General features: G+C 39.5%; 1 protein-coding gene across 1 annotated transcript in view; it reads right to left on the bottom strand.

Annotated features, from left to right (window-relative positions):
* MED12L (mediator complex subunit 12L) overlaps positions 1-25583 on the bottom strand; it is a 393990-nt gene that overhangs the window by 336568 nt on the left and 31839 nt on the right. Inside the window, exons 2-4 of the mRNA XM_069104779.1 lie at positions 22450-22554; positions 18899-19090; positions 13253-13412 (exon numbers count right to left, since the gene is read on the bottom strand). Of these exons, the coding sequence (XP_068960880.1) occupies positions 13253-13412; positions 18899-19090; positions 22450-22554 (457 nt within the window). The remainder of the gene's footprint in view (positions 1-13252; positions 13413-18898; positions 19091-22449; positions 22555-25583) is intronic.

Here is a 25583-nt window from a genome sequence, read left to right as displayed (position 1 = left end):
CATCCCTTTATGTTTGTCTGATACAGTCTTTCCCTTCCTTCAAGGGTAAACTCAGATGCCACTTCCTCCATAAAATCTTCCCTTCTCTCCTCTGTAGCCTTCTCTCCGTCCTCAAATTTCTCATGGTACTTTGTGTAGAGTACTTTCTTGCATTTACCTCACCCTCCTTTGTAGCACATTAATTTTAGGAGCATAAAGGAGTTTTTCTCAGCATTTTCTCTGGCTGCCCCTCACACCTAGAATTCTCTCCCTCCTCATCTCTGCATCCTGCCTTTCTTCAAGTCAACTAAAATCCTCCCTTCTACAGGAAGCCGTTCCAAATTCTTAATTCTAGTGCCTTTCTGCTATTGACTATTTCCTACCTAACCTGTGCTTTACACGTATTTCTTTGCTTATTGTTTCCATCATTAGATTGGGAGCTCTTTAAGACAAGGTATATATACATTCATTCATTCATACATATATATACATGCATATGTGTGTACATACACATATGCACATATACATATATACAAGTGTATGCTAATATACATGTGTGTATATATGGACATGGATATGGATATGGCTATATAAAGATACTAGACTGATATAAGAAAATCCAGGAACCAGAAAAGAGAAATTTGGTGGAGAATATTTGAGTAGGGATCAAGAAAAGCCAAAACAAAAGCAATACTGTCAATAGAGCATTGTCATCAGACCACCTGGAAAGAGAAAGAAGATGAGTCTCATTAATAGATCGCAAATTGGGCAAAGAGGGATTAATACAATGGCAATGAGGGACTTCAATTATCTGTGGGAGTTTTTTCTCTTCTTGATTGTCTTTATTCATTATTTCATCCATCAAAAGGTTATAGAATTAACACATGGAAATTCTATTCTGTAGCTCATTCCAATAAGGAGGATCTAGTTACTAGGGCAGAAATGATGGGAAATTTGATTTGCTGGAGTGATCACTCCCTCCTGGAGTACAGAGAAAAGAAGACATGAACACTAGTTTTTAGGAGAGTGGATTTCTTTTTACTTCTTTTTTTTTGCTTTTTCTCTTTTTTTGGAGGGCAATTGGGGTTAAGTGACTTGCCCAAAGTCACACGGCTAGTAAGTGTGTCAAGTGTCTGAGGTCGGATTTTAACTCAGGTCCTCCTGACATCAGCGCTGGTGCTCTATTCACTGAGCCACCTAGCCACCCCAAGGAGAGTGGATTTCAAAGGGTTCAAGATAAAAATAGCTTCCCATGGACTAAAATTCTACAAAGAAGGTGGGTCCAAGAGGGATAAGAAGTTCTCAAGAATGAAATTCTGAAGCCAGAAAGAGAAAAAATTTGATATGACAGAAAAAGGGTAATTATCTAGAAAGACCAATGTAGATACATAGACATCAACAAGTGACTCGGAATTTTTCTTAAATGTACAAATGATAGAATCAAGGGCTTGTAACAGAGGACACTTACAAAAGCATGAGATATTATAAGAATACTGTCCAACTAAAAGTTGGGATGAGTTAAAGCTGGTGAGGAAATCTAGGGTCAACAAAAAAAGTTTCTTTCTGAGTAATGATGAGAAAAAGAGGCAGATCAAAGAAGGGCTGGGGCCACAGCTAGAGAAGGATGGTATGAGGAGAACAGAGAAAGAACACAGAGGTGCTCAATTCTTCTTTTCTTTGTTTGCTCCTCCAAGAATCATGATCTGAAAACTGGAAAAGACAGAGCGAAGATGGCGAATACAGAGTTGGTATTCAAGCTAAGCAAGGAAGGAAGTGTAAAAGGACAGCTGTCCTGGATGAATTTAAATGTCGTGGCTCGGAAGAAATTCATCTTTGCAATGGTGGATGTGACAGCTATCACTGGCAGTGATCAGTGACAGAAAGACAATGAAAAGCAAAAAAACTACCAAGTCAACTCAACAAGCATTTATTATTTATTATTCTATGGACCAGGCACTGTGCTATATATACACTGAGGCTACAGAGAAAGGGGGGGAGGTGGTAGAACCCAGTCCTGCTCTCAAGAAGTTCACATCCTAATGAATACCATAGAGTGAAGAAAGGAAAATAATGTGCAGATATTCAAAAAGGAGAAGGGAATAGAATCTGCAAACAATAAGCCAGTAAGCTTCACTGATTCCTGTCAAAATTATAAACGATATTATTAAAAAGATGGCTTCGTATGACCTCACATGAACAATGAGTATTGGATTTCTTGACTTCCTAACTGAGAAATGGAGAGAGGGAGAGAAAATTTGGAACTTGAAAGTTTTTTTTTTTAATTCTTTATGACAAAGATGAAAAAAAAAAGCTGGCTTGTGGATATTTAGTAAAGAAAGAAGATATCAGATCATGGTAGACCGACCTTGTTTCTTTTTTTATGTGGTTATTCCAACTGGTAGACAGGGGGAAGTCACTATGTGCAAAACTGACAGCATTATCTTCTCACCAAAACCTTCCTCCCACTCTTCCCAACTTCTCTATTTCTGTTGAAGGCACAAGTATCTTTCCAGTCCTCTAGGTTTATAATTTTGGCATGATCTTTGACCCCTCACTCTCCATCACCCCTACCCCCCCATATCAAATCAGTTGCCAAACCTTCCCATTTCTATCTCCACAACTTTTCTCACATCTGATCTCTTCTTTATTCACACAGTCCTTATCACCACTCACCTGGATTGCTTCCTAGTTGGATTCCCTGACAACTATATTTTCACCACTCCAGATCATCCTGCACACATACTGCTGCCACAGGATTTTCTTAAAGGCAGATCTGATCAAACTACACTCCTACTCAATCAGCTCCAGAGGATGTCTATTGCCACTAGGATAAAAAATAGAAACTCCGACGTTCATAACCCGACCTCAAACTACCTTTTCAGCCTGAATAAACATTACTTTCCCTCTGACGTTCTGCAAAAACAGCCAAACAGATCTTTCCTCTGTTCTTCACACAATGGCGTAGAACACCATCTCCAGTCACTGTGCCTTTGAACTAACCGGCTCATGCCTGGCATGCACTCTCTCTGCCTCCCAGAATCCCCATCTTTCAAGATACAGTTCAAATGTTGTCTTCAATACCAGTGGTTCTCAAACTTTTTGGTCTCAGGAGCCCTTTATACTGCTAAACACCACTGAGGACCCACCCCAGAGATCTTTTGTTTAGGTCAGCTATATTGATCAATATTTGTCATATTGGAAATTAAAATGAACAAAATTTTAGTTATTGATTCATTTAAAAATAATAAAAAAACATTACATGTTAACATTAACACCATATTATACAAAAAACAACTATTTTCTAAAACAAAAAAAAAATTGAATGAGAAGTGTCATTGCTTGCATTTTTTTTTTTACAAATTTCTTTGATGTCTGGTTTAAGAGAAGAGTGCCAGTCTCCCCTCTGCTTCTGCATTCAGTCTATTGTAATAAGCTGCTTTGAGTGAATTCTAGGGAAAAAATGGAGTACGTATATCACATAGATATGCAGTTGGAAAAGGAAAGAGTATTTTAACAGGCAAATAACTTCTTAGTATTATTATGAAAAGAGTTTTGTTTCCATGAGCCCCTGAAAAGGGTCTTGGAGGCCCCTATATACCCAGGGACCGCACTTTGAGCACCATTGTTTAAATGAAGGCTTTCCTAGTTCCCCCAACCACTAATACCCCCCTCCCAAATTATCTTATATTTAACTCCTTTTTATTTATTCTGTTTATACTCTTTCTATAGACAGCTAGGTGGCACAGTGGATAGAGAACCAGGCCTGGAGTCAGCAAGATCTCAGTTTAATTCTGGCCTCACTTACTAGTTGTATGACCCTGGGCAAGTCACTTAACTCTGTTTGCCTCTGTTTCCTCATCTATAAAATGATCTGGAGAAGGAAATGTCAAAACACGCTAGTATCTTTGCCAAGAAAATCCCAAATGTGGTCACAGAGTCATACAGGACTGAACACAATTCAACAACAAAATTCATTCTGGAAATACTTTTATTGTTATACTGTATCTGTTATTATACTTCTTTCCTTCCCCCTTAGACTAGAAGTTCCTTCCAGGTCGAGACTGTTTTGTTTATTGCATTTGTGTCCCCAGTGCAGTAGAGAGCACAGTACATGGTACCTGGTAGGCAGTTAATAAATGCTTGCTGGTTGATTAATTTATCGATTGACTATTCCATAGTTTCCCTAGATTTAAGTTAAGCCCTTGATGAAGTCTCTCATGCTAATTTTGTTGAAAAAATATTGGGATGGACAATAGGAAAGGTCAGGGGATTAGGAACTACTTGAATGAATGGACTCAAAGATGAGAGAGTTGATGTGAATGGCTCAGTGTCCAGAGGGTTTGGATTTGAATCCCAATTCTGCCACTTTCCACTTGACTTTGGGAAAGTTGCAAACCTCCCTGAGTCTCAGTTCCTTCAATTGTAAAATGAGAAGGTTGGCTTCTGAGGTCCCCTTCGGAGCTCCATCTATAATCATATGATCCTTTAAAGTAGAAATGTCTCCAGTAGAGTGCCCCAGGGATCTGTGCTTGGTTTCATGCTTCTTGACATTTCTGCCAAAGCCTTGGATAATTCCATAGATGTAATACTTACTAAATTGGCAGAAAACTCAAAGGTGGGAAGGATGTCTAATGGACTAGATGACAGAGTCAGGCTTCAAAAAGATCCTGACAGCCTAGCACACTGGGCCAAATCCACTAAGATGAAATTTAGTAGGAATTGACATGATGTCTTACATTTGGCTTTTTTAAAAAATCAGCTTCACAGGTACAAGACAGAATAGGTTTGGCTAGACAGAAGTTTGTCTGAAAAAGATCTGAGAATTTTAGTGGACTGCAGGCTCAATGAGTTAGGAGTTTGATGTGGAAACCAAAAAGCAGATGTCCTGAGGCTGCACGAAGGGAGTCAGAGAGTCTGAGAATAAGGTGGAGAAAGATTGTCCTGCTGCCTTCCACCCTGATCAGACCACATCTGATTCCGCTCAGGTGCCATATTTTAGGAAGGGCATTGATCGGCTAGTTAGTATCTAGAGGAAGGCAATCTTCCAGGTAATGGGCACTGAGGTCACACCCTAAGCAAAGGTTCAAGCCAAGGTTATTCATCTGGGGTCTGTGAACTTTTTAGAAAATGCTTTAATAAGTATATTTCTTGGCTTGTGACCCTATGAATTTTATTTTGTGCATTAAAAAAAAAAACATTACATTGAGAAAGTTTCCCCGGACTGTCAAAAGGATCCATTACCCAGAAAACGTTAAGAATTCCCAGCTTATAGAAACTGGAGGTATTTTAGCCTAGAAAAGAGAAGATTTATTCAGAAGTCAGGTAACTGTCTTTATGTGACTATGGGAAGAGTTGTGGTGGAGAAGCTCAGCCCCTACAGGACAGTACAGGGAGTCATTCCCCAACAACTAAAGCTATTCCAAATTGGAATGGTCCACCTTTGGAAACAGGAGATTCCCTTTAGTTGAGATCTTCAAACAAATGCTACAAATGTTTCTCTGAGACAGTGTGCGATAGATACCATTTCAGGTGCGAGTTGTACTCAATGACCATCTAGCTTCCTTCCAAATCTCAACTTCTGCAAATTCTCTGATCCTCTACCCCGAACCCCATTAGAATGTAAGGTCCTTGACAGCAGGACCTGAGTTGTGACTATCTTTGTATGTACCATACCATGCTCGAAGGAGTGTTTTTGTGTTAACACTTGCCAAGTTCCTTTCTCTTGCTATAGTCAAGGCATTTGAAGATACCTTAACACATTCTCCTACCCGAAAAACAAAATTCATTAAACTCTCAAAAATCTGCGGCCAATTCTGACCTGCTGCTCTTTTGACTTAACCTCTTAAGTACAGAAGTAGTAAAAACAAACAACAAAAAACCCTCTTCTACAACATTTCCATAAATTCCACTTACAGCCTTACCTTTTCCCCTCCATTGTAAGGTTATCTAAATTCCCTTCTTTCTGCATCCTTTTCTTCCTGATTTCCATCTAAATCTCTTCTATCTCTTATGTTCCCTACATTCAAAACTCCATTTGAAATTCACTTAAATATTTTTCACTTTCTTGTTTTGTTCATTCTTTTTTTTTAATTCAAGTCTTCTTGTACAAAATGACTAATAGGAAAATGTCTAATTGGTAAATTAGAAAAATGTCTAATTTGTAATTAATATATTAATAATTAACTAATAGGAAAATGTCTAATTTGTAATTTAGTAAATGACTAATAGGAAAACTAATAGAAAAATAATGATTGCACATGTATAAACTATAAGGGGAGGGAGGGATAAAATTTTGAATTCAAAACTATTTTTAAAAAGTCTTTTAAAATTTGTTTTATCATAGAATTGGGAGGAAAAAATATATATGTATACACACACATATATGTATGTGTATGTATATATGTATGCATGCATGTGTATAAGTCTATGTATATGTATATATATAAAAACACTTGAATAAATGCTTACATTCCTGTGGAATGCATCCATCTTGAGGGCAGGGACTTTTTCAGTTTTTGTCTTTGCAACCTCCATGTTAAGCATATCCAGGCTCTTAATACTTGTTGAATTGGATTCTCTCCTTTTGGCATATACACTGTACCAGTTAAGACTTTTCCTACTATCAGCTCTCTGAGGGATAATCCATCTCACCTACCTCAAAAGTACCCTGCTATTCTAGAACGCCATGCATACTGAAAACTGAGATTGTCTACTCAGAATTTCCACATCAAGATTTTGCTAAAGGCTGATTCCTTGTTGTTATTAATCCACATGGCCTTTTTATTTTCCAAAGTCCCTACAAAACAATCAAACAGCAGTACCTTATCTCTCTTCAAACTCTGAATGGGAAAACTGAAAATAAAACATATGTTCCTCCTTCAAGGAAATAAAGCCCATTTTCACTGAAAACACTTAGAATCTAAAGAACAATCACCACGATGACTAAAGCAGTAAAACCTCACCCAACAACAGGGAGCTCTGCCATAGTCATTTAGTCAAAGTAAAAGGATAGAACCTGTTCCTGGAGACTGATCTGCTGTAGTCTGCTCGATTGAATGCAAACTGCCATGTGTACATACTCATGGGATCACAGCTTGCCTACATTATGGCTGCTGCCTCCAGAAGACAAGCATTTCCCACTGTCCTACAAAATTTCCTCAAAGGAAATTTAAGATGTCAAAGATAAAAGCAACAATGAAAGAGTAATCAGGTATAAAAAGGATGAGGCCAGGAGAAAGGATGGCGACCTAAGAGTTAGGAAAGGTTTGGGTGAAAATGAATCAATGAAAAGCATTTTTTAAATATTTGTAAAGTACCAAGCATGGGGCGGTTAGGTGGCACAGTGAAAAGAGCACCGGCCCTGGAGTCAGGAAGGAGGACCCGAGTTCAAATTTGGCAAATCTTCTCGATACAAGATTTTCTGGCCCCAAAGTTAGATAAACCATTGTCAAATTCAAATCTGGCCACAGCTACTTACTAGGCATATGACACTGAACAAGTCACTTAACCCTGTTAGCCTCAGTTTCCTCATCTGTATAATGAGCTAAGAGAAAGAAACAACAAACCACTCCAGCTATCTCTGCCAAGAAAATCCCAAATGGGGTCACGCAGAGTCAGACAAGGCTGAAATGACTGAAAAACAAAATATATGGAAAAATAACAAAAATATATGGGAAGTATTCTGCAAACCTTAAAGCTTATATTAATGTCTGGGGATGATACTGTACCAGCTCAGAAGCCTGATATCTGACTCCCTCCCAGCCTTCAAAGTCCTTGCAGTACCAAGAGCTCCTTCCCCCAGTAGGTCTTCACTTCTCAGCTCAATTCCCATTTAAACAGCAAGCACACCCCACTCTGCCTATTGCCTCTCTAAACCCTGGTTTACATTTGATGAATGTTACTTAAATAAAGATGGACTATTAATAGCCCTTCCTTCCAAAGTTTATCCCCACCAGCAATTCTCCTGAGTACATTTATTGATTTTTCCTCTGACCTACTAAAATATTTCAGCCTTTGAAAAGTCAAATATAGCATTCCTGGTACTAATGAAGTGAGAAAAATACAACTGGGTTGCTGTTGCCTCTGCTGATCTGCGATGTTACCTGTCATGAGACCTTACCACTGATCCATGAAATTCATCTTCTTAATTTGTAGTAAATTCTCTATGTTGGTTTCCAGTTCTTTCTAGGTCAAGTTTATCATAGAGGAACAATGAAGAGGAAGAACCCACAGGGTTAGAGAGCAAAGATTTCATCAGCCCACAAAGGCCAATGGGCAAGCTTTTCAGTTGGTCAATAAACTTTTTTTTTAAGCACTCACAATATTTGAGAGTCTGTGATTAAGTGCTGGGATTGAAAGAAAGGCAAAAGGTAATCTTTGCCCTGAAGGAGCTTCCATTCTAATAGAGAAAGACAACACACAAAAGGAAGAGGAAAAGAGGCGGGAAGAAAGAGAAGGTACCCAGTCAAGGGCAAGATGGAGAAATCCATGGGAATACAGTTGGGGGAGAAATGAAGAGATGGCTGGGCTAGGTTCCCTCCCTAAAGGGAGAAGCTCTCCACCCTCCAACCAGAGGGAAGGGACCCAGGGCAGATGTACTTCTAAGGTATGAGTTCCAGGGCTGAAGTGATCTTCTGGGGTGGAGTCCAGAAGAGTAGTTAGGGGCAGCCTTGGTCTGTTAATCCTATTTACGTGGATTTCAAAAGACAGATGACCAGTCTCTTCTACTCTAGTTGAGAATTAGAGAATCTCAGTGCTGAAAGGGATCCTGGATGAAATCACTCTAAACTTTTCTCATGTACCTAGACAATATCCCCGGACAGGTCGTCATCTAGCCAGTTTGAACACTGTCCGTGACACAGAGCTCACTACCTAATAAGAGTAGGGATAGTTATTTCTTTCATCTTGTGAATGACGAAAAATTTGCCTTCCTGTAACTTCCAAACTTTGGTCCTATTCCTGACTCTTCTCCCTGGCTCTTCTAAATGAAATCCTTTCATATATTTGAAAATGAGCTCCCATGCCCAGCTCCATCCCCCACTATCTTCCTGAGTCTAGAATAAATGCCCCTGGTTCCTTCACCCAGACCCTTCACCATCTTGGGCATCATTCTATAGGCATGGTACAGTTTTTTGAACCTCCCTCTTAAAAAAAGATTACAAACTGAGCACAGTAGCCAAATGAGGTCTGACTAAGGCAGAGTGCAGTGACAGGGTCATCTCTCTCATTCCAGACACTGTTTAAAGTCACAGTCATTGTTAAGTCATCTCTCAACTCTTTTTCCACGAGCTGATCCTACCCCTTTGAAGACACAGAAGAGCTCTATTTTCCTAAAGTAGTGAGGAAAGAGCCCAAGCCCCTCACCAACTAACAAGTTGGTCAGAGCTTTAAGATGTAACTATAATAATGACTGGTTTGTGCAGATGTAATCAGCAATTATTTCTGCTAATAGCCATTGTTATTTCTGCTAATAGCCATTAAGTCAACAAGCATCTTTAAGTGCTTACTATGGGCCAGGTACCATACCGTACCAAGCACTGGGGATATGAAAAAGCAAAAATATGGTCCCTGCCTGCAAAGAACTTGAATTCTAACAAGTGAGACAACATACAAATAACTATGTGCTAACAAAATATATACACTGTAAATAGAAGGTAGTCTTAGAGAGAAGGAACAAGTAGCTGGCATGACTGGGATAAGCCTCCTATAGAAAGTGCGATTCAAACTGGGTCTTGAAGGAAACCAAGGAATCCAGGAAGCATAGGAGAGGAGGGGAAAGGATTTCAAGCAATGGTGGGGCGACCAGCGAAAAAGGCATGTGGATAGAGTGTCCTGCATGAGGAACACAGAGAAAGGCAATGTAATGTATAAAAGTGCTAGGTTTGGGGCAGCAACGTAGGCACGTGAGACATGATCAAGGCCAATGGAAGGCGGGTAAATCAAGGAGCAAAAATTAGGGATGACAGAGCAGTTCCCTAGAACCATACCTCCCCCATTAGTGAGAGGAAATATTCCAAAGGTTCAGGTGGAACCTCTTGGAAAAATGGGAAGATGACCAATAATCAATCACACATGATTAAAAAAATCTATCTATGTCAGAAAAGGGAGCATTTGCCCTGATAAATTTAGAGACTGATCAGAAGTATGAAGTATTAGGAAACCAGATTTCAGAATTCTTGGAGATGTTTGAAAACGGGACAGAATCCCATTTAACTGAAGTAGTTTAGATAGAGTTCTGCCCAGATAACAGAGCAGACAAAAGATTTGAGGAGGGTTGAGAAAATGCATATTCTTAATTCCAAAAGACTCATGATGGAAAATGCTATCCACATCCAAGAAAAAACTATGGAGTCTGAATGCAGATTGAAACACTTTTTTCTCTTTTTTGTCTTTCTAGTGCTTTTTCCTTTTTGTTCTGATTCTTCTTTCACAACATGACTAATGTGGAAATGTTTAATATGATGCTACATGTATAGCCTATATCAGATTGCAAGCTGTCTTGGGGAGGGGGGAGAGGAAGAAGAGGGAAAAAAATTGGAAGTCAAAATGTTATAAAAGTGAATTCTGAAAACTAAAAAGAAAGATACCCCAAAATGTATATTATTCTCTTCTTTGCAGAGGCAAGAGATTTATAGGTGTGAAGTATTGCATGTATTGTCAAACAAGACTGACGTTTGGTTTTACCGCACTTTTTATTTTACTTTTTTTTTATTCTTTTTATGAAGAAAAGGAAGTTCTCTTTGGAAGGTCATGTAAAAATGAAAATATAAACAAAATTTTTAGAAAAGACAAGACATTTTAGGGTCATAACAGGGTCACTAACTGTCTACTATGCCTGGAATTTTCTCTATCCTCATCTCTGTCTGTCTCCTGGTACCCTTGGCTCCCTTCACAATCCCACCTTATGCAAGAAGCCTTCCCTAGGACAACTTGACTTCACCTTGTGATTATCTCTAATTTATATTTTATGTTATCTTGTTTGTATGTAGCCGTTTATATGTTGTTTCCCCCATTAAATTATGAGTCCTTTGAGAACAGGACCTGTTTCATCTTTCTTAGCACAATGCCTGGAACACAGTAGGTGTTTAATAAATGCTTAGTGTTGACTTAGGGTTTTTGGGGGGAAGAAAGGAATGCATCTCAATCAAAGATCCACAAAAAAATCATCAAAATATCTTTTAAGCTTTAAACATCCATTCAAATATCTTTTTGTTTCTGTCCCTAAAGTGAATACATCTGATACCAAAAGAATTTAATTTAGGGCTTATGCTATTTGGTTGCTCTAGTATGTCTTATACATGAGGATTCTTTGTCATTAGCAGTTTATATGTCTCTTCCCTAAAAGCAGGTGTTTCATTGCTCTCCCTTTACACAGCCCAGCTTAGTGATTTATCCTTTACAACCAAATTTCTAGGGTTCTGCCAAAATGCCTCACGTCACACTCTTTCCTGTTCTGGATAGACCCCAAGGCACAGCAATGCAGACCCTTCCTTCCTCTCTTCTGGGGGAGTCCCTCAATTCCTCAGGAATGTTTCATTGGGTCTCACCCATGGGCCACCCACTCCATAGTGATGGCAGCACCCAAGAACACTTGGGAGGGAGTGGAAAATGTGGGAGAAGTACATAAAAACATACATTCATACATCATAGAGCAAATAAACTACAACCCTAGACTCTCGACTCTTGGTCTATTATTCTTTCCAATTCAGTACAGCATCTTTTCTGCCAATCAGCATTTGTAACCAGGTGAAACTGCGTTAAAATGAAAGTCAATGATAGCCTTTTTGGAGTGCAGAAATGACAAGAGGGGTATCTAATAGGATATGTCAGCCATTAGTCAATAATCACTAAGCACCTATTACAGTCCAGGTACTCTGCTAAGTGCTAGAATATTATCAAAGGGAAATATTATCACTTGGACTTGGTCGTAGTGAAAAGTTAAAAAGAGTCATAGGTTGATCAAATGTCAAAGTTATTTGTTAGTGTTGCTTATGACCAACTGGTATAATCATTTTTTCCCCTCTAAAAAGATTTTTTCTCCTCTGTGCGGACAGCTTTGTGCCTCATTTTGGAACTTCAGAATCTGGTGGATATCTTTATTCTCCCACCCACCTTCATTGTGATTACGTCAGCCTTTCCAGACTAAAGAAGACATCTAATAACCTTAGCCTGTATGTCCATGGCAGTTTCATACTTAAGAATCATACCCTCCTGTTCAGAGAACTGAGATGGATAGATAAGAAGGGAAATTGTTGATAAGGGAGGGGGGGGACACTGAAATATCTCTGATATCCAAGACATGGAGGAAAGTCATAAACAAACAATCACCAGTAGATAAGTGGTCAAAGAATACATACAAATAGCTTTAAGAACAAGAATACAAATGATCAACAACCAATTGAAAAAGCGCCCCAAATCATTAATAATTAAAATTAAAGTGACTGTGAAGCATCATCTCATAACCAGCAAAGGTGATAAAGAGTGACATAGTTTATGTTGGAGGGGCTGTGTGAAGGCAGGCATTTTAATACAGATTTTATCACACAAATCCATGTAATTATTGTGGAAAACAATTTCGCACTATGTGAGGAGAATGATTTAAATGATTATGACCCATGACCACTAGTGGTCTTGAAGAAAGTCAAAGATGGAGAAAGGTCCCCTATGTACAAAAAATTAATAGCAGCACTTTTTAGGGCAGCAAAACCTGGAAATAAAAATGGGAGCCCATCAATTAAAGAACAGTTGAACAAATTATGGTATATGAATGGAATATTTCTACACAATGAGCAATGGGAAGATCTGTATAAATTGATGGAGAACAAAATAAGCAGAATCAAGAGAACAATTTATTTATATACTGGCCACAATAACGTAAAGGAAAAAAATCCTAAAAAAAAATATCAGAAGTCAGATCAAAGCCATGGCCAATCTTGAATCCAGGGGACAGATGATAAAATTCATCTCCCTCTTCTCAGGCAGCTGGCAGACCACAGGAGGGGGAATGAGGCATAAGCCATCAGACACAGTCAATTTGGTGAGCTGTTTTTTGTTTTAACTGTATTTTTTTATTATAATGGATAGTTCGATTTGGGGCAGTTATCATGAAATGTAAACAATCAATGTAAACTTTACCTACAAGCCACAGAGTGTTTTTCAAGACTACACTCCAGCAGATGGAGAAAATAGCCTAACTTTTTTTTGGAATTGAGGCAAAGTAAGACTGAAACATTCACCGAATGAATAAAGTGAGGAACTGCAGCCAATAACTTACCCATATTTGGATCAGTTGCCTGACGCTTCTTAATCTTAGCCTCAGAAATAGCAGAGTAATAGGCACATGTCATCTTGATCAACCAGGCTGCCCGAAGCAATGGCACTGAATATTTTGCTAAATATGCAAAAACATCCTCTTTTTTGCTGAGGATAGGAACCTTAAAAAGAGGAGAAAGAGAAATCCACGTTTATAATATTCAGAAGAATTTAGGATTTAGGGCTGGAAGGGACCTTGGCATTTATCTCTTCCAGCCCCTTAATTTTATACAGAAGGAGACTGGGGGTCCCTGGAGGACCAGGTCACCTACTAGGCCACACAGAAGTAAGTTTCAATCTCAGGTTTAACTCCAAATCCATTTCTAGGGAAAGAGGGAGCAAAGGGAGGGTGGGAAGAGAGACAAGTCAAAAATGAAATTTACTTACTTGCAAGTAACAACAGTGAAGTTGTTTCTTCAACAGTGAGTGGAATGAAAATTCAACAACAGCTAAAAGATTTGTCAAGAGGTTTTTACTAGGAATAAAGTTCTTACTCTGTCTGGAGGAACAGCCCAGTAGAATTCAAAGCATACTGAAATGTGGGTAGGAACACCTGGGTTCCAGGCTCCGCTCTGCACTAAACTAGCCATAGGATCCAAACAGGAAATGAAACATAGGGGCAACCAGGTAGCACAGAGAGTAAAAGCACTGGCTCCAGTGTCAGGATGATCTGGGGATCAAATCCGGCTCAGACACTTAGCACCCACCCAGAAATAACTGGCCGTGTAACCTTGAGCAAGTTACTTAACCCTGACTGCTTAAAAAAAAAAAAAAAGAAAGAAAAGAAACAGACTCTTCCCTTCAAAAATATAACCCAAACCCATTCTGAAATGCCTGTGCATTTTCTCATAATTCATATAGATGCTAAAACCTTATCAGCAAGAGTAGAGGGGAGATGCTTCAAAATGCAAAACAAACCTGAGGTCAGAGCTCACTCACTTCCAGCCCCACTTTCCAAAGAAACACTTGTTGCCAAAAGTTTTTTAATACCTGTGTTTCCTAAGTTGCACAGAATGCAAAAAGCTTCAAAGGTGCCTTCAGTCTGAAGGTTAGTGTGGAGAGGCAAGAAAGTTTATGTAGAGGGGCGGGCTGCTAAATTGGAGGGGCAGGTCCTATATGGAGGGGCCAAACACGAATGTGGAGGGGTAAAGAACAACGCCCACCTTGGTGCTGGGGTTTAAATCCACGGACTTAGCTGTGTGCTTTTATGTCAGTTAACCTTACTCTGTAACTAAGGACAGTAACACACTGCATACTTCACAAGGCTGTAAGGTAAAGCATTTTGTAAGTTTTAAACTTCTCCTTTGGTGTTTTTAACTTTTTATGTGTCATACCGGAACCTGGTTAAGGGTCTATAAAATCTGAAGAAGTCTACGGACCCCTTTTTAGAATCACGTATAATGCATAAAATAAAATACATAGGGTTACAAAGGAAACCAATTAAAATGAAATAAAGATCTGATATTTTCCCAAAAATAAGTTCAGAGACCCTGCCCCTAGCATCTATTCTCTTGTTAATCTACAGACCCACTTTAAGAACCCAGCACTCTACATAAATGAGGACACTTATTAGGATAAGGGGGAGGGGGAATAGTTGACCAGACCTGTGATTACACCGGAATAAGGAACTGCTATAGAAAAAAAAACACTTAAGAATGGCCAACAGGCACCTGCTCTGAAACTTGGTCTTAGAATTTTTCCTGAGACCCTGAGAGCTCCAGTAACTTGGCCAGGGGGATAGGGGCAGTCTATGTCAGAGGCAGGGCAGGAAATCTAGGTCTCCCTGACTCTGAGGCTACTCTTGTCTACTCCATCCCACTTTCTCTCAATGGAAGCTATAAATGCTGAAGCGATACTTCAGCGATCCTACCAAAACTGAAACAGAAAATACAGTGTAGAAATGAAACAGGAATGATGGAGGAGTTAATTTATTCACTTGAATTAGGGATTTAGGGAAGTTTATTATTTCTTTTCAGACCTAGTGAGGAAGCTGGAACCCCAACACATAGAGAAGCAAAGGGGAGCTGGTGACCCTTCCTCAAAGTCTCTAATGCTGATAATCTTAAGAGAGACTTGTCTATCCCCAGAATCTGGTCAACTCACTAACCCAGAGGAAAGGGCCCCAAGGCCAACCAAGGCCATTTAGCTGTGACCCACTAGGTCCGGAACCCACTAAGTCCCAGGGTCAGAATAGGTTTAAAAAAAAGGAGCACAGAACTTGAAATAAGAACCAAACTGGGACCAATCATTTAAGCTCTCAGTCCTTTCACTTTCTCCTTGTGTAAATGAAGAGAGTAAAACACATGCCCCAGAAAGAAACAAAGACGGATCTCCTAAGGTCTCTCCCACTGCTGGTGGTTCTTTCCATTTGAAAAAAAGCCATTTCAAAACCATCAACCGGGCTCCCCTGAACACCCTCTTCTCATCCTCCAATTGGCAGCCATCACTCCAAAGGGAATGGAAGGAACATGAGTCTAATGAATAAGGCTTCGAGTTCTGGGCCCCTGTAATGAATCTGGCCAAGAATTAGCAGGACATTTTGCTTGTGAAGCATTTCAACGAAAGGGCATGAGGCTCTCAGTTCACTGACTACTACATCTTTCAAGACCTTTATAGGAAAACATGAGCTTATTCGTCCCAAGGTCAGACCTGCCATTTCCTCTAATACAATATTTGGCAGGTCAAATATCTGTCAAAGGCCAGGCTGCTTCTCAGTCAGGCACACAGAAAAATGTTTTAGGACCAAGATCCAGAGCAGATAGACAAAGGCGGGAGAAGTTTGCCACCTCCGAGAGTTATTACTGATGCTATCTTTCCTGGAAAGCCTAAATGATTTCTTTGCAACAGCAATTGACAGGAGGATTAAAAGCTGAAGAAGATAAATTTAATACAACATATTAAATATTTAGATGAAATATCCAACAAACTGAACAAGTAGGAGATATTATAATAGCCCTGGGCAAAACTCTAATGTTACCCTCGCAATCAATGTCCCAAGAGGAGTAGTTAGCAAAATTTGAGTGCTTAAAATTCAGAAGAAATATACATATATTTATACACACATTTATGAGAAGAAAGCTACATAATTAGGGAAGAAGAGAGAGATCAACAGCTCTGTCCAATTTATAGCTACAGCCAGTGCTGAACCAAACCACAAGAATCGTACAAACCAGAAGGAAAAGATTCCCATGGACCAAAATTGCTGGTCTTCCTTAGTGATAGAAACTATTTTTAATAGAGAAAATTGGCCAAAAGTTTAGGATATCTGTTTGATCCAGTCAATCATCTGGCATATGTAAATATCTTCTTGTCTTCCAAGACAGTTAAATAAAATTACAGTAATACTGTAACTGTCTCAAAGTGAAATAATATCAATGTTTTTCAGGGAGGTAACAGCTGCAGCTACGTAACAGTAGAAAATTAAGACCATCTAGTATGTAGTTATTGGTTTCCTCCCATGGAAGAGCCCTCTCTTCTCCCTACCCATCCCTCTTTCCACATTTTTCCCCATTGGCACCATCTATTCCTCCAGTGGGTCCAAAATGGATCACCACTACAGGTCGGACTGATCAGATGATCACCTGAAATGGATAAGTAAAGACTAGAGATGTTTTCCAAATTTAAGAGACATTCCCTATAGCACACCCAAGCAGCAAGGAAGGCTCCCAGTCAAAATCCAGCTGTTACTGTCGATCAATTAAAAAACCCTTTCCCCCTTCCCACCATGCAGTTGTCAACCTCTCGGAAACAAAACACCTGACAATTTACACGGTTCATTCTGACAGCAAAACAAGTTAGGAAATTTGATCTTTCACACATATCCCCAACTACATTAGACCCCAGATCAGAGCTGGAAGTTGACTCATGATCTCAGCAGGAAAGGCAAGGATTTTCAGCTATCTGAAAGAGGAATTCTAGAAGGAATGCAAGAAGCCAATACCGGAACTTAAAAAAAATTAAAAATAATAATAAAAAAAACTTATGAAGAACATGCAGAGAATGAATATTTTTGCAATCCCAAGAGGAACGGATGCTCAGGCCAACTGAAAATGCTCTTGGGAAAAAAAAAAGCCCAAGAAATGACTACTTTGAACTATGTTCAACGGTTCTACAAAGAAAACATCTACAAATTTGCAAAGAAGGAATGCCAGGGCTTACCTGAACAACACCTGATTTGGCCAGGGTAAGCAGCTCCTAATAAAGAGAGAAGAACATTGACTAACAAACTGCTCCAGGATTTGCCTCCTTCCTAGAAGATAACTCTCCTAGATCAAGTACATCATCCCTTTGCCAGCAGGAGCATTTAGGGAACATCAAAAATATGTCTGAAATGCTTCCAGAACAGGAAAACCTGCTAAGAAGAATGCCAGGTTGGCCATGCAGGAGTTGGAGGTGCTAACCAAAAACTGCATAGGAATTCCTAGTGGAGAGAAAGCAAACAGTAAAACGTACTCGGATGAAATTAGCCTGGCCTGTAGTGCAGTCATTGAGTAAACTATTCACCACTGGAAAAGACAAAAGCCAAACAGTCCAACAAGTTTTAGTGACATGACCCAAAAAGGAAGGGAAAGGGAGTAGGTTTGGTTTGCACTTAATAAGGTGCCTGGAGCACAGTAGGTGTTTAGTAAATGTTTATTAACTGATTTGTTTTGGGTAAGTTGGTTTATACATTTAAATATTTCAGTTGGGTCTGGTCACAGAAACCTATCGTGGTAGCAAAAATAAGACCAATGAAAAGCAACAAGTCCAATTTGGAAGGATTTTTCTTTAAAAAGAAAAAAACCCTGCAAGGAAGCTCTTCTCTACTTTGAGCCAGTGCCAGGCCTGCCACTGAAAAGTTAAGAGAGTAAGACAGAAATACCTCGGACAAAAAAAGGCTGCAGAGGAGGCTGCAAGGAAATCCATGTGCTCATTGGGAAAACCATACAAGAGGTCAGAGATAAAGGAAGTCATTTCTAAGAAAGTCATTACCAAGAAAAAAGCTTTGTAGCTCTTCGGCTAGAGTCTAATGAACATTTTCTTTCAGTCGGTCTACATGATTGTCGACTCTGTGTGTCTTTTTTCCCATAACAAGAAAATGTTCATTCTCAGGCACACTGATCAAAAGAAAAGGAAAGTAGCCAACAAGCCTGGCAAACTCGGTTGATTTCGCTCTTTCATAGATGAAGAACACACAGAATCTCAATCTTGATCTCATCTGATGGGGAAACAAGACTTGGCCAGGTACCCCAAGATGCTTTCTTTTAAACAGGAGTGAATTATCAACCAAGCAAGGAGAGTTAGTTTGTACACACATAGTTCTGCTTTCAAGGACTTCTCTAATTGAGAAATCCAAGTCACGGAAACGATAGATTCTTGGTACTTGCTCTGGACATCAAAGTCCTTCCTTCTCTACCTTTAGTAGGCTGTATAAACTGTTTCTATGTGAAGCTTCTCATTTTAGACAAAAGTCTTATATGGGACACACAGTTCAAAACTAAGGAAGGGGAAAAACATATGTATACAAAGTCCACCTCCTCTTTGAAGGAAGGAGAAGCTTCATCATTACGAACTTCCTCACTGACGAAAATCAAATATTAAAGCAAAGGGGGAAAAAAGTTGCTAATACCTTTTTTGCTAAGTTAGTGAGTGGTTTGTTTCCTGCTAAATCTGAGAACCAATTGTGAATGGCACTCTGGGATCGGGCGGTCACCAGCCAATAATTATCTTTAGCATTAACTTGTGGTTTCTTCTTTCCTGTGTCCTGGAAAGTATTTAGCTTCAGTTTCTCTGCTAATATGCTGCTAAAATAAGCTCCAATCTGGTGAAAGGAAAAAAGAGAAAAGAAGGAAAAAGTAAGTTTAAAGAACATGAAAAAGCACCCTATGTTAAAAATGTTTAGTTACAACTGAATTGAAAAAAGTCACCAATTTGGTCAATCACATACTAGGATTAAGATTCAATCCCTCACAGCAGAGAGTTGGGATTTCCACTAAAAATCACAGATCACCTCAAATTACAAATAAATTGTTCCACCAGGAAAATAAAGGGGAGGGGCTTTAAAGACACTGGGCAAGACAAAATGAAGTCCTGAACATCTTAAAGGTAAATGGGCTTTCGCCTTGCTCTAAAGCTAGCCTTCCTCCTTTACCACATTAGACATTCTTATTAATGTTAATTACAACCAGTCTTCTGAGAGAATATTTATCCTAACATGAATTTTGGGTTTTAACAGTAATGGAAAAATCTAGTAATCACATAGTAATCACTCTTTCAAGAAGAAAACTATGTATTTACATTAAGGATTCTGAAACCTGGTCAAAGGTAATTTAAATTTTCTTTTCATGGCAAACAACTTATAAATGCACCAAATTTTCTACTGACCGGCCAATTTTACCAACACTGGTTTCTCATGATACTTCCAACAGTTAAACTTATAAAAATGCATTAGGAAGCTCTTTAGAGCTGTTTCTTCATTTCTATATTATTGGTTAAAAAGAAAAATCTGGAAATGTTCAGGAAAACCAAAACAGAATAATAACCAGTAATGGATAAAGCTATATAAACTCAGGGCAACTAGGGTGTACAGGGGATAGAGTGACAACACTGGAGTCAGGAAGAGTCATCTTTATGAGTTCAAATCTGGCCTCAGACATTTACTAGCTGTGTGACCCTGGGCAAGTCACTTCACCCTGTTTACCTCAGTTTCCTCACCTGTAAAATGAGCTGGAGAAGGAAATGGCAAACCACTCTAGTATTTCTTCCAAGAAAACCCCAAATGGGGTCACAAAGAATTGGATATGGCTAAACAATAACAAATATAAACTTGCTTCAATTTTCCAGGTTTGTTTATGTTTATATTTATCTCCCCATCAGTTCCTTTTTTTTTTTAAGGTCAGTCCCTCCCTGTGGCCGTAGACCCAGCAGAAGGTGACAAACAAATAGGACCTTAGAGCCCTAGCTGTGCAGCAGGAGTAAGCACAATTTTTAAAAGATGAATTATCATCTGAGTTAATGTTCCTGAGTCGATAAATATTTAGTCTGTAGACTGGTGTACAGGTGTAAGCAATTAGCCAAATCGGTCTACCTGAATATGAAAGCGGAGCAATTTTTCAAAAGATGTGAAGTAGGTGTTCCTTGATCCTTTTTGATTAGCGCGTGATTAGAATTTGGGCTGTTTGCTTTTATAATTACACTCTCTTCCATGGACTTAATAATACCAATGGAACTCAGTATAATTGCATATGTTATGAACATGCAGGGTCCTACGAACACCTTCTGAACAGATGCATATTGTAGGAAGCAACATTTTTCTGGGAAGCAGAAGATTTAAAGAGTACATGAGGAGAGACCAAAGTATGGTTTTTGACATTTAATCTGAAGTGTTTATTTCCCCCAATTCAGTAGGTATTTTTTTAAGAGACTAAAGAATTGTCTTGCTAACAAGGAAATGGCAGAGGTGAGGGAAGGGAATGTGTGTCAAACAACCATTCCCAACCTATGGGAACTCAGAGACCCCTTAGAGTTCTTATGGGGGTTATTTAAAGGGTCTATAAATCCCTGTCCAGGCCAACTATTGCCATTCAGATCCATGCTTAGCTCCAACAAGATATTCAGCTTGATTGAGTATGAAAATAAGCAACTCTACCTTCTGTAGGCTGAATAAATATTATGTCCTGCACAGATAGTGCATTGCTATTTTTCAAATGTAATACACATGCTGCTGGGATTTTAAAATATAATTTCATTGACAAGCATCGCTGAATCCATAGTAGGTTGGTTGGTTGGTTTTTTGCCATTATTTATTTCCTCAATCAGATATGAAGTCTTATTATCATATGGAGGGATGTGACATTTTTGTAAAATCAGAAGCCATCTCCAATACTCCAAATTTCAAAGCCACTGGGCTAAAGTTTCTTGGAAATTCGGGTGTTTGGCACATGGCAAGTGCCTAATAAATGCTTGGTGACCAAATAATGTGTCATAATTAGTGGCAGGAAGAAAAGCATACTAGAAAGTACATTGAACTCGAGGTCGGATTACCCAGGCCCAAGTTCAAGTTCTGTGAGCCCTTGAACTCTCTGGAGGGGCTAAGCAGCCTCACTGTGCTGCCATGATGATCAGAGAAGACTGAGAGGATAAATGCACTTTACAAAATGTAAAGCATTATTCTAACATTAAATATTCATTAGTTCAGTCATGTCCCTTGTATCCAGCTCTTCATGACCCCATCTGGTGTTTTCTTGGCAAAGATATGAGAGTGGTTTGCCATTTCCCTGTCCAGTTCATTTTACAGATGAGGAAACTGAGGCAAGAGGATTAACCGACTTGCCCGGGGTCACATAACTAGTAAGCGCATGTGGTCATATTTGAACTCAGGAAAATGAGTTTTCTTGACTCCAGGCCAAGCATTCTATTCACTAAACAAATGCCAGTGAGAAGGATTAATCCTTAAGAATTGACTTTTTTATACTCTAGGGAATAAAAAAAGCTTAAAAGGACCAAAGTATTTCAGTGTCAGGAATCTCAATAATGATAGTTGTTATGGTTTCCCTTCTTGTTGACACTGGTATTTTAATAATTAAGAATATATCACATTCAATTAAAACTGAACAAATAGTTCATACCAGGTAAACAGGCCTGGCCGGTCCTCTGAGAAGGTGTTCTTAATCTCCGTGAAACAAGTACAAACTTTTTGCTGCTGTTGTTCTCAACATATGATTTCTTCTCTCCACTGATACCACTTATGAGCCTTTTCTAACTTTAACCCTAGAGAGCTACCCAGCACAAGAAGTAGAATTCAGTCACATGGTCGCTCTGAACCAAATGATTTTTTAAGTTAACAGAAGTATACCGTGAGTTGCAGAACATAAGAACTCAGGGAAACATTTCTCTTTAATCTGTATCAAGGACCATTTCTTTACAGGGACTAACATGAAATCATTATCTGTCCATTTTTTTCTTGCAATTATATTTCTCAAAATGGTCATGTTGGGCTTCAGAGACATGACTTTGTATGATGTCTGGAACCAACCACAGCCTCTCTTATCATTCAGAGAAAGATACATTTTTAGGGCACAAAAAAAATTTGCTTAGACAAAAACTTAATAGCATTTCTAAACAGAATTCTGTACACTCCATAGTTAAGAAGTGAAGCTTGAGGTTAAGACTGAGCCTTACCTTGGATGGGTTAATGACGATATTCTTGGCGGACCCATGCTCATCACCAGAGAAAGCTGGTTGATTATTGAAGCCTTGCTTTACATTCACTGCAGTGAGTTCATCCTGTTTCAAAGAAGGTATTGATTAATCAGGATGTTTTAAAAACACAAATTTACACCTTCACCAGGAACCTGTTGCTTCATAATGTTTAGTAAACATTTAGACTTGCCAGAGAAGGGAATAGAGGGTAAAATGAAGGAAGAGAAAAGGGGTTACTCCAAAAAAAAAGAGAAAAGGGAAGTCTGGCATCATAGATCCAGACCACAGAAGCCATCTAGTCCAGTACCCTTTTTTTTTTTAAATAAATGAGGAAACCATGGCCCAAGAAGACTAAATGCCTTGGTCAAAGTCACAATGGCAGTAAGAGACAAGGGTGGGATTAGAACCCAGAGCCCCTGACTCCAAAACCACTGTCCACTGCACCACACAGAAAATCACAGAATATTCAATTTAGAAGGGATTTCAGATATTTTCGAGTCCAATTCTCCACCTCAATGGAGAATAAACTTACATATGATCACAAAAACAGTTACTGGCCCTGCTGAATTCCTAGCTTGAATCAAGTGTCACCTCACACGTGGACCTTTCCTGATGTAAGTAAATGCATTCCCTATCCTTTTTGAAGCAGATTTTGCATGTAGGTTTTTTATTTAATTGTCTAATGATGTACACCCAGCACAGAATATGAGTTCCTTGAGGAAATCCAATGAATTCCTACGGCTCCCTAATCCTTCTGGCATTGAAAGTCCTTCCTTTGCAGCATGGCACATCCTTCCCCTTCACACACAGTCAAAACTGGCCTTCTTTCTGTTCTTCAAACCCCACTCACTAAATCCCCTATGTCTTTGCACAAGCTGTGCCTCACACCTAGCAGGCTTTCCCTTCCTCTCCTCTAGCATTCTCTAGTCTTCAAAGCTGAACTCAAGTGACACCTCCTCCCACTTGAGACCTTTCCTCATGCCCCCAGAAAGTGAGTTTGTACAGATCATGGGTGCTTAAAACATGCATGACATCCCCCTTCATGGACAAAAGTTCTGTGAAGGTTCCATCTCATTTTTGCCTTTGTATATCCAGTACCTAAGACAGAACGAAGGACTTAGTCAGCATTTAATAAATGCTTGTTGATTAATTAAGAAACTAGGGTATTTGGGGTTTTTATTCTCCAGTGCACCAAGGGAGGCATCTTCTAACACTGTTTAATAAATATTTGACAAATTGGAGAACTTGGTCAACAGATCTGCCCTGCCCCAACCTACATACCCCGTTTTCTACCTACCTACCTCCTACCCACCTACCTACCTACCTACCTTCCTTCCTTCTTTCCTTCCTTCCTTCCTTCCTTCCTTCCTTCCTTCCTTCCTTCCTTCCTTCCTTCCTTCCTTCCTTCCTTCCTTCCATCCTTCCCTCTCTCTCTCTCTCCCCCTCTCTATTCTTCTTCTCTCTCTCTCTCCCTCCCTCTCTATTCCTCTTCTTCCTTCTCTTCTCCCTCCCCCTCTTCTCTCTCTGCTCTCCCCAATGTTTGATAATTCATAAAATCTCTATGGTTTAAAGTCTGCCCTTCAGTACCTCTTATCTGGCACAAACCAGGGCTTGATCAGCAGATGGCTCATCACACATCTCATTGTTCTTGGCAGTCTTACAAAAGTCACATTTTCACATCCCCAATACACGCTTCTAAAACACATCACACTAATGCCACATCGGGCAGAAATGGGCTTTTCTTTCCCATTCTGGCCTTTGTGTGACTTCTGTTCATGTGAAATGCTCTTAGAAGGGGAATCACCTGGGAGAGCCTAACTTGCATTACCGTGATTACATTCCGGGACTCTTGCTTCCGTCCCACCACACAAGTTCTGAACCTATGTTCTTCCTAACTTCTGCTTCAAAGGAACCAAGAACTCCCTGCCTCGTAGATGGCATTTACTTTTAAGAAACGGCGCTTCCCCCATCAGCACAGAGCTGTGTTAGAGTATCACATCCTACATGAGCTCCCAGGATTGAGTCAGAAGACTCTGTGTTCAAATCTTCACTCTGGGACCTCAATCCCCCTGGGTCTCAGTTTCCATTAAAGTGAGGAGGTTAAATGAGATAATCACAGCATTATGGAATTGTAGAATTTTTCCAGTAGGAAGGGACTTGCAGCAGTCCATACCTAGCACAACATAACCAAAAAGTGACCATCCACCACCCAGTGAGGAAGAGCCTACATCCTTCCAAGGTAGCCCCTCCCCACATTCCACTTGAATAGACCTTAAGGGTTCACCTAGCACTGAATCCTCTCATCTATGATCCTATAGACTATGATGCTATGAACCCTCCAGGACACTAAAAGGAGCCTCTTTTTTTTTTTTTAAAGTTTGAACCACGGCTTCCCTGGTCATGTCCTTGTCACCTGACTCACCTAGAGCAAGTGAAGGTCAAAGGCCCAAATCAGAACAAAGAGTACATACACATGGTTTCCTAATGTATAGGAGGAAGGGAAGAGAAGGATCAGTCTTCTCTTGAGCCATTCTCTCTCTTTCTCCCCACATCCAAATGGCCACATCGACACCAGGAGTGACAGTACCATTCATTCTAGAATGGAAAGCACTTGCGCATTTTCAGCAAGTGATTGCTTTAAAGATAAGACCAATAATGGGCCCAACTGCAGCCACCATCTTGACATTTTGCCAGGTCCTAGAACGAGGCATTTTATAGTATATAAGCACTCCATCCAAGACTTAAAAGGCCATATTAGCTGTGAACAGAGGTCTCTTGGAGGCACGCCATGTAACTTTATTTAATTCTGTATGCTATTACTAATAAGTTGGCAGACCACCATTTTGGCCCGTTATCAAACATGTCTTGTTTGGGGAAATTAAGCTCTAAAGTAATCAAGTCTCCTCTAAGCATCAAGAAGGTCATTCAGACTTTGCTTCACTTAGAGAATGAGTTATACACTCACATATCAATGAAATCTCAAACGATTCAGACATTTTTAAATGAATAATTTGAGGAGCCAGTTCAATAGATCCACAACATAGGAATAAACTTTACATACTTAAAACAGAGAGAGAGAGAGAGAGAGAGAGAGAGAGAGAGAGAGAGAGAGA

This window comes from Petaurus breviceps, unplaced genomic scaffold (assembly GCF_028583685.1).
Source record: "Petaurus breviceps papuanus isolate PSGF00001 unplaced genomic scaffold, PetGlider_PUasm1.0 688, whole genome shotgun sequence".
Classification (NCBI taxonomy): domain Eukaryota; kingdom Metazoa; phylum Chordata; class Mammalia; order Diprotodontia; family Petauridae; genus Petaurus; species Petaurus breviceps.
This window is presented reverse-complemented; position numbering and strand designations above follow the sequence as displayed.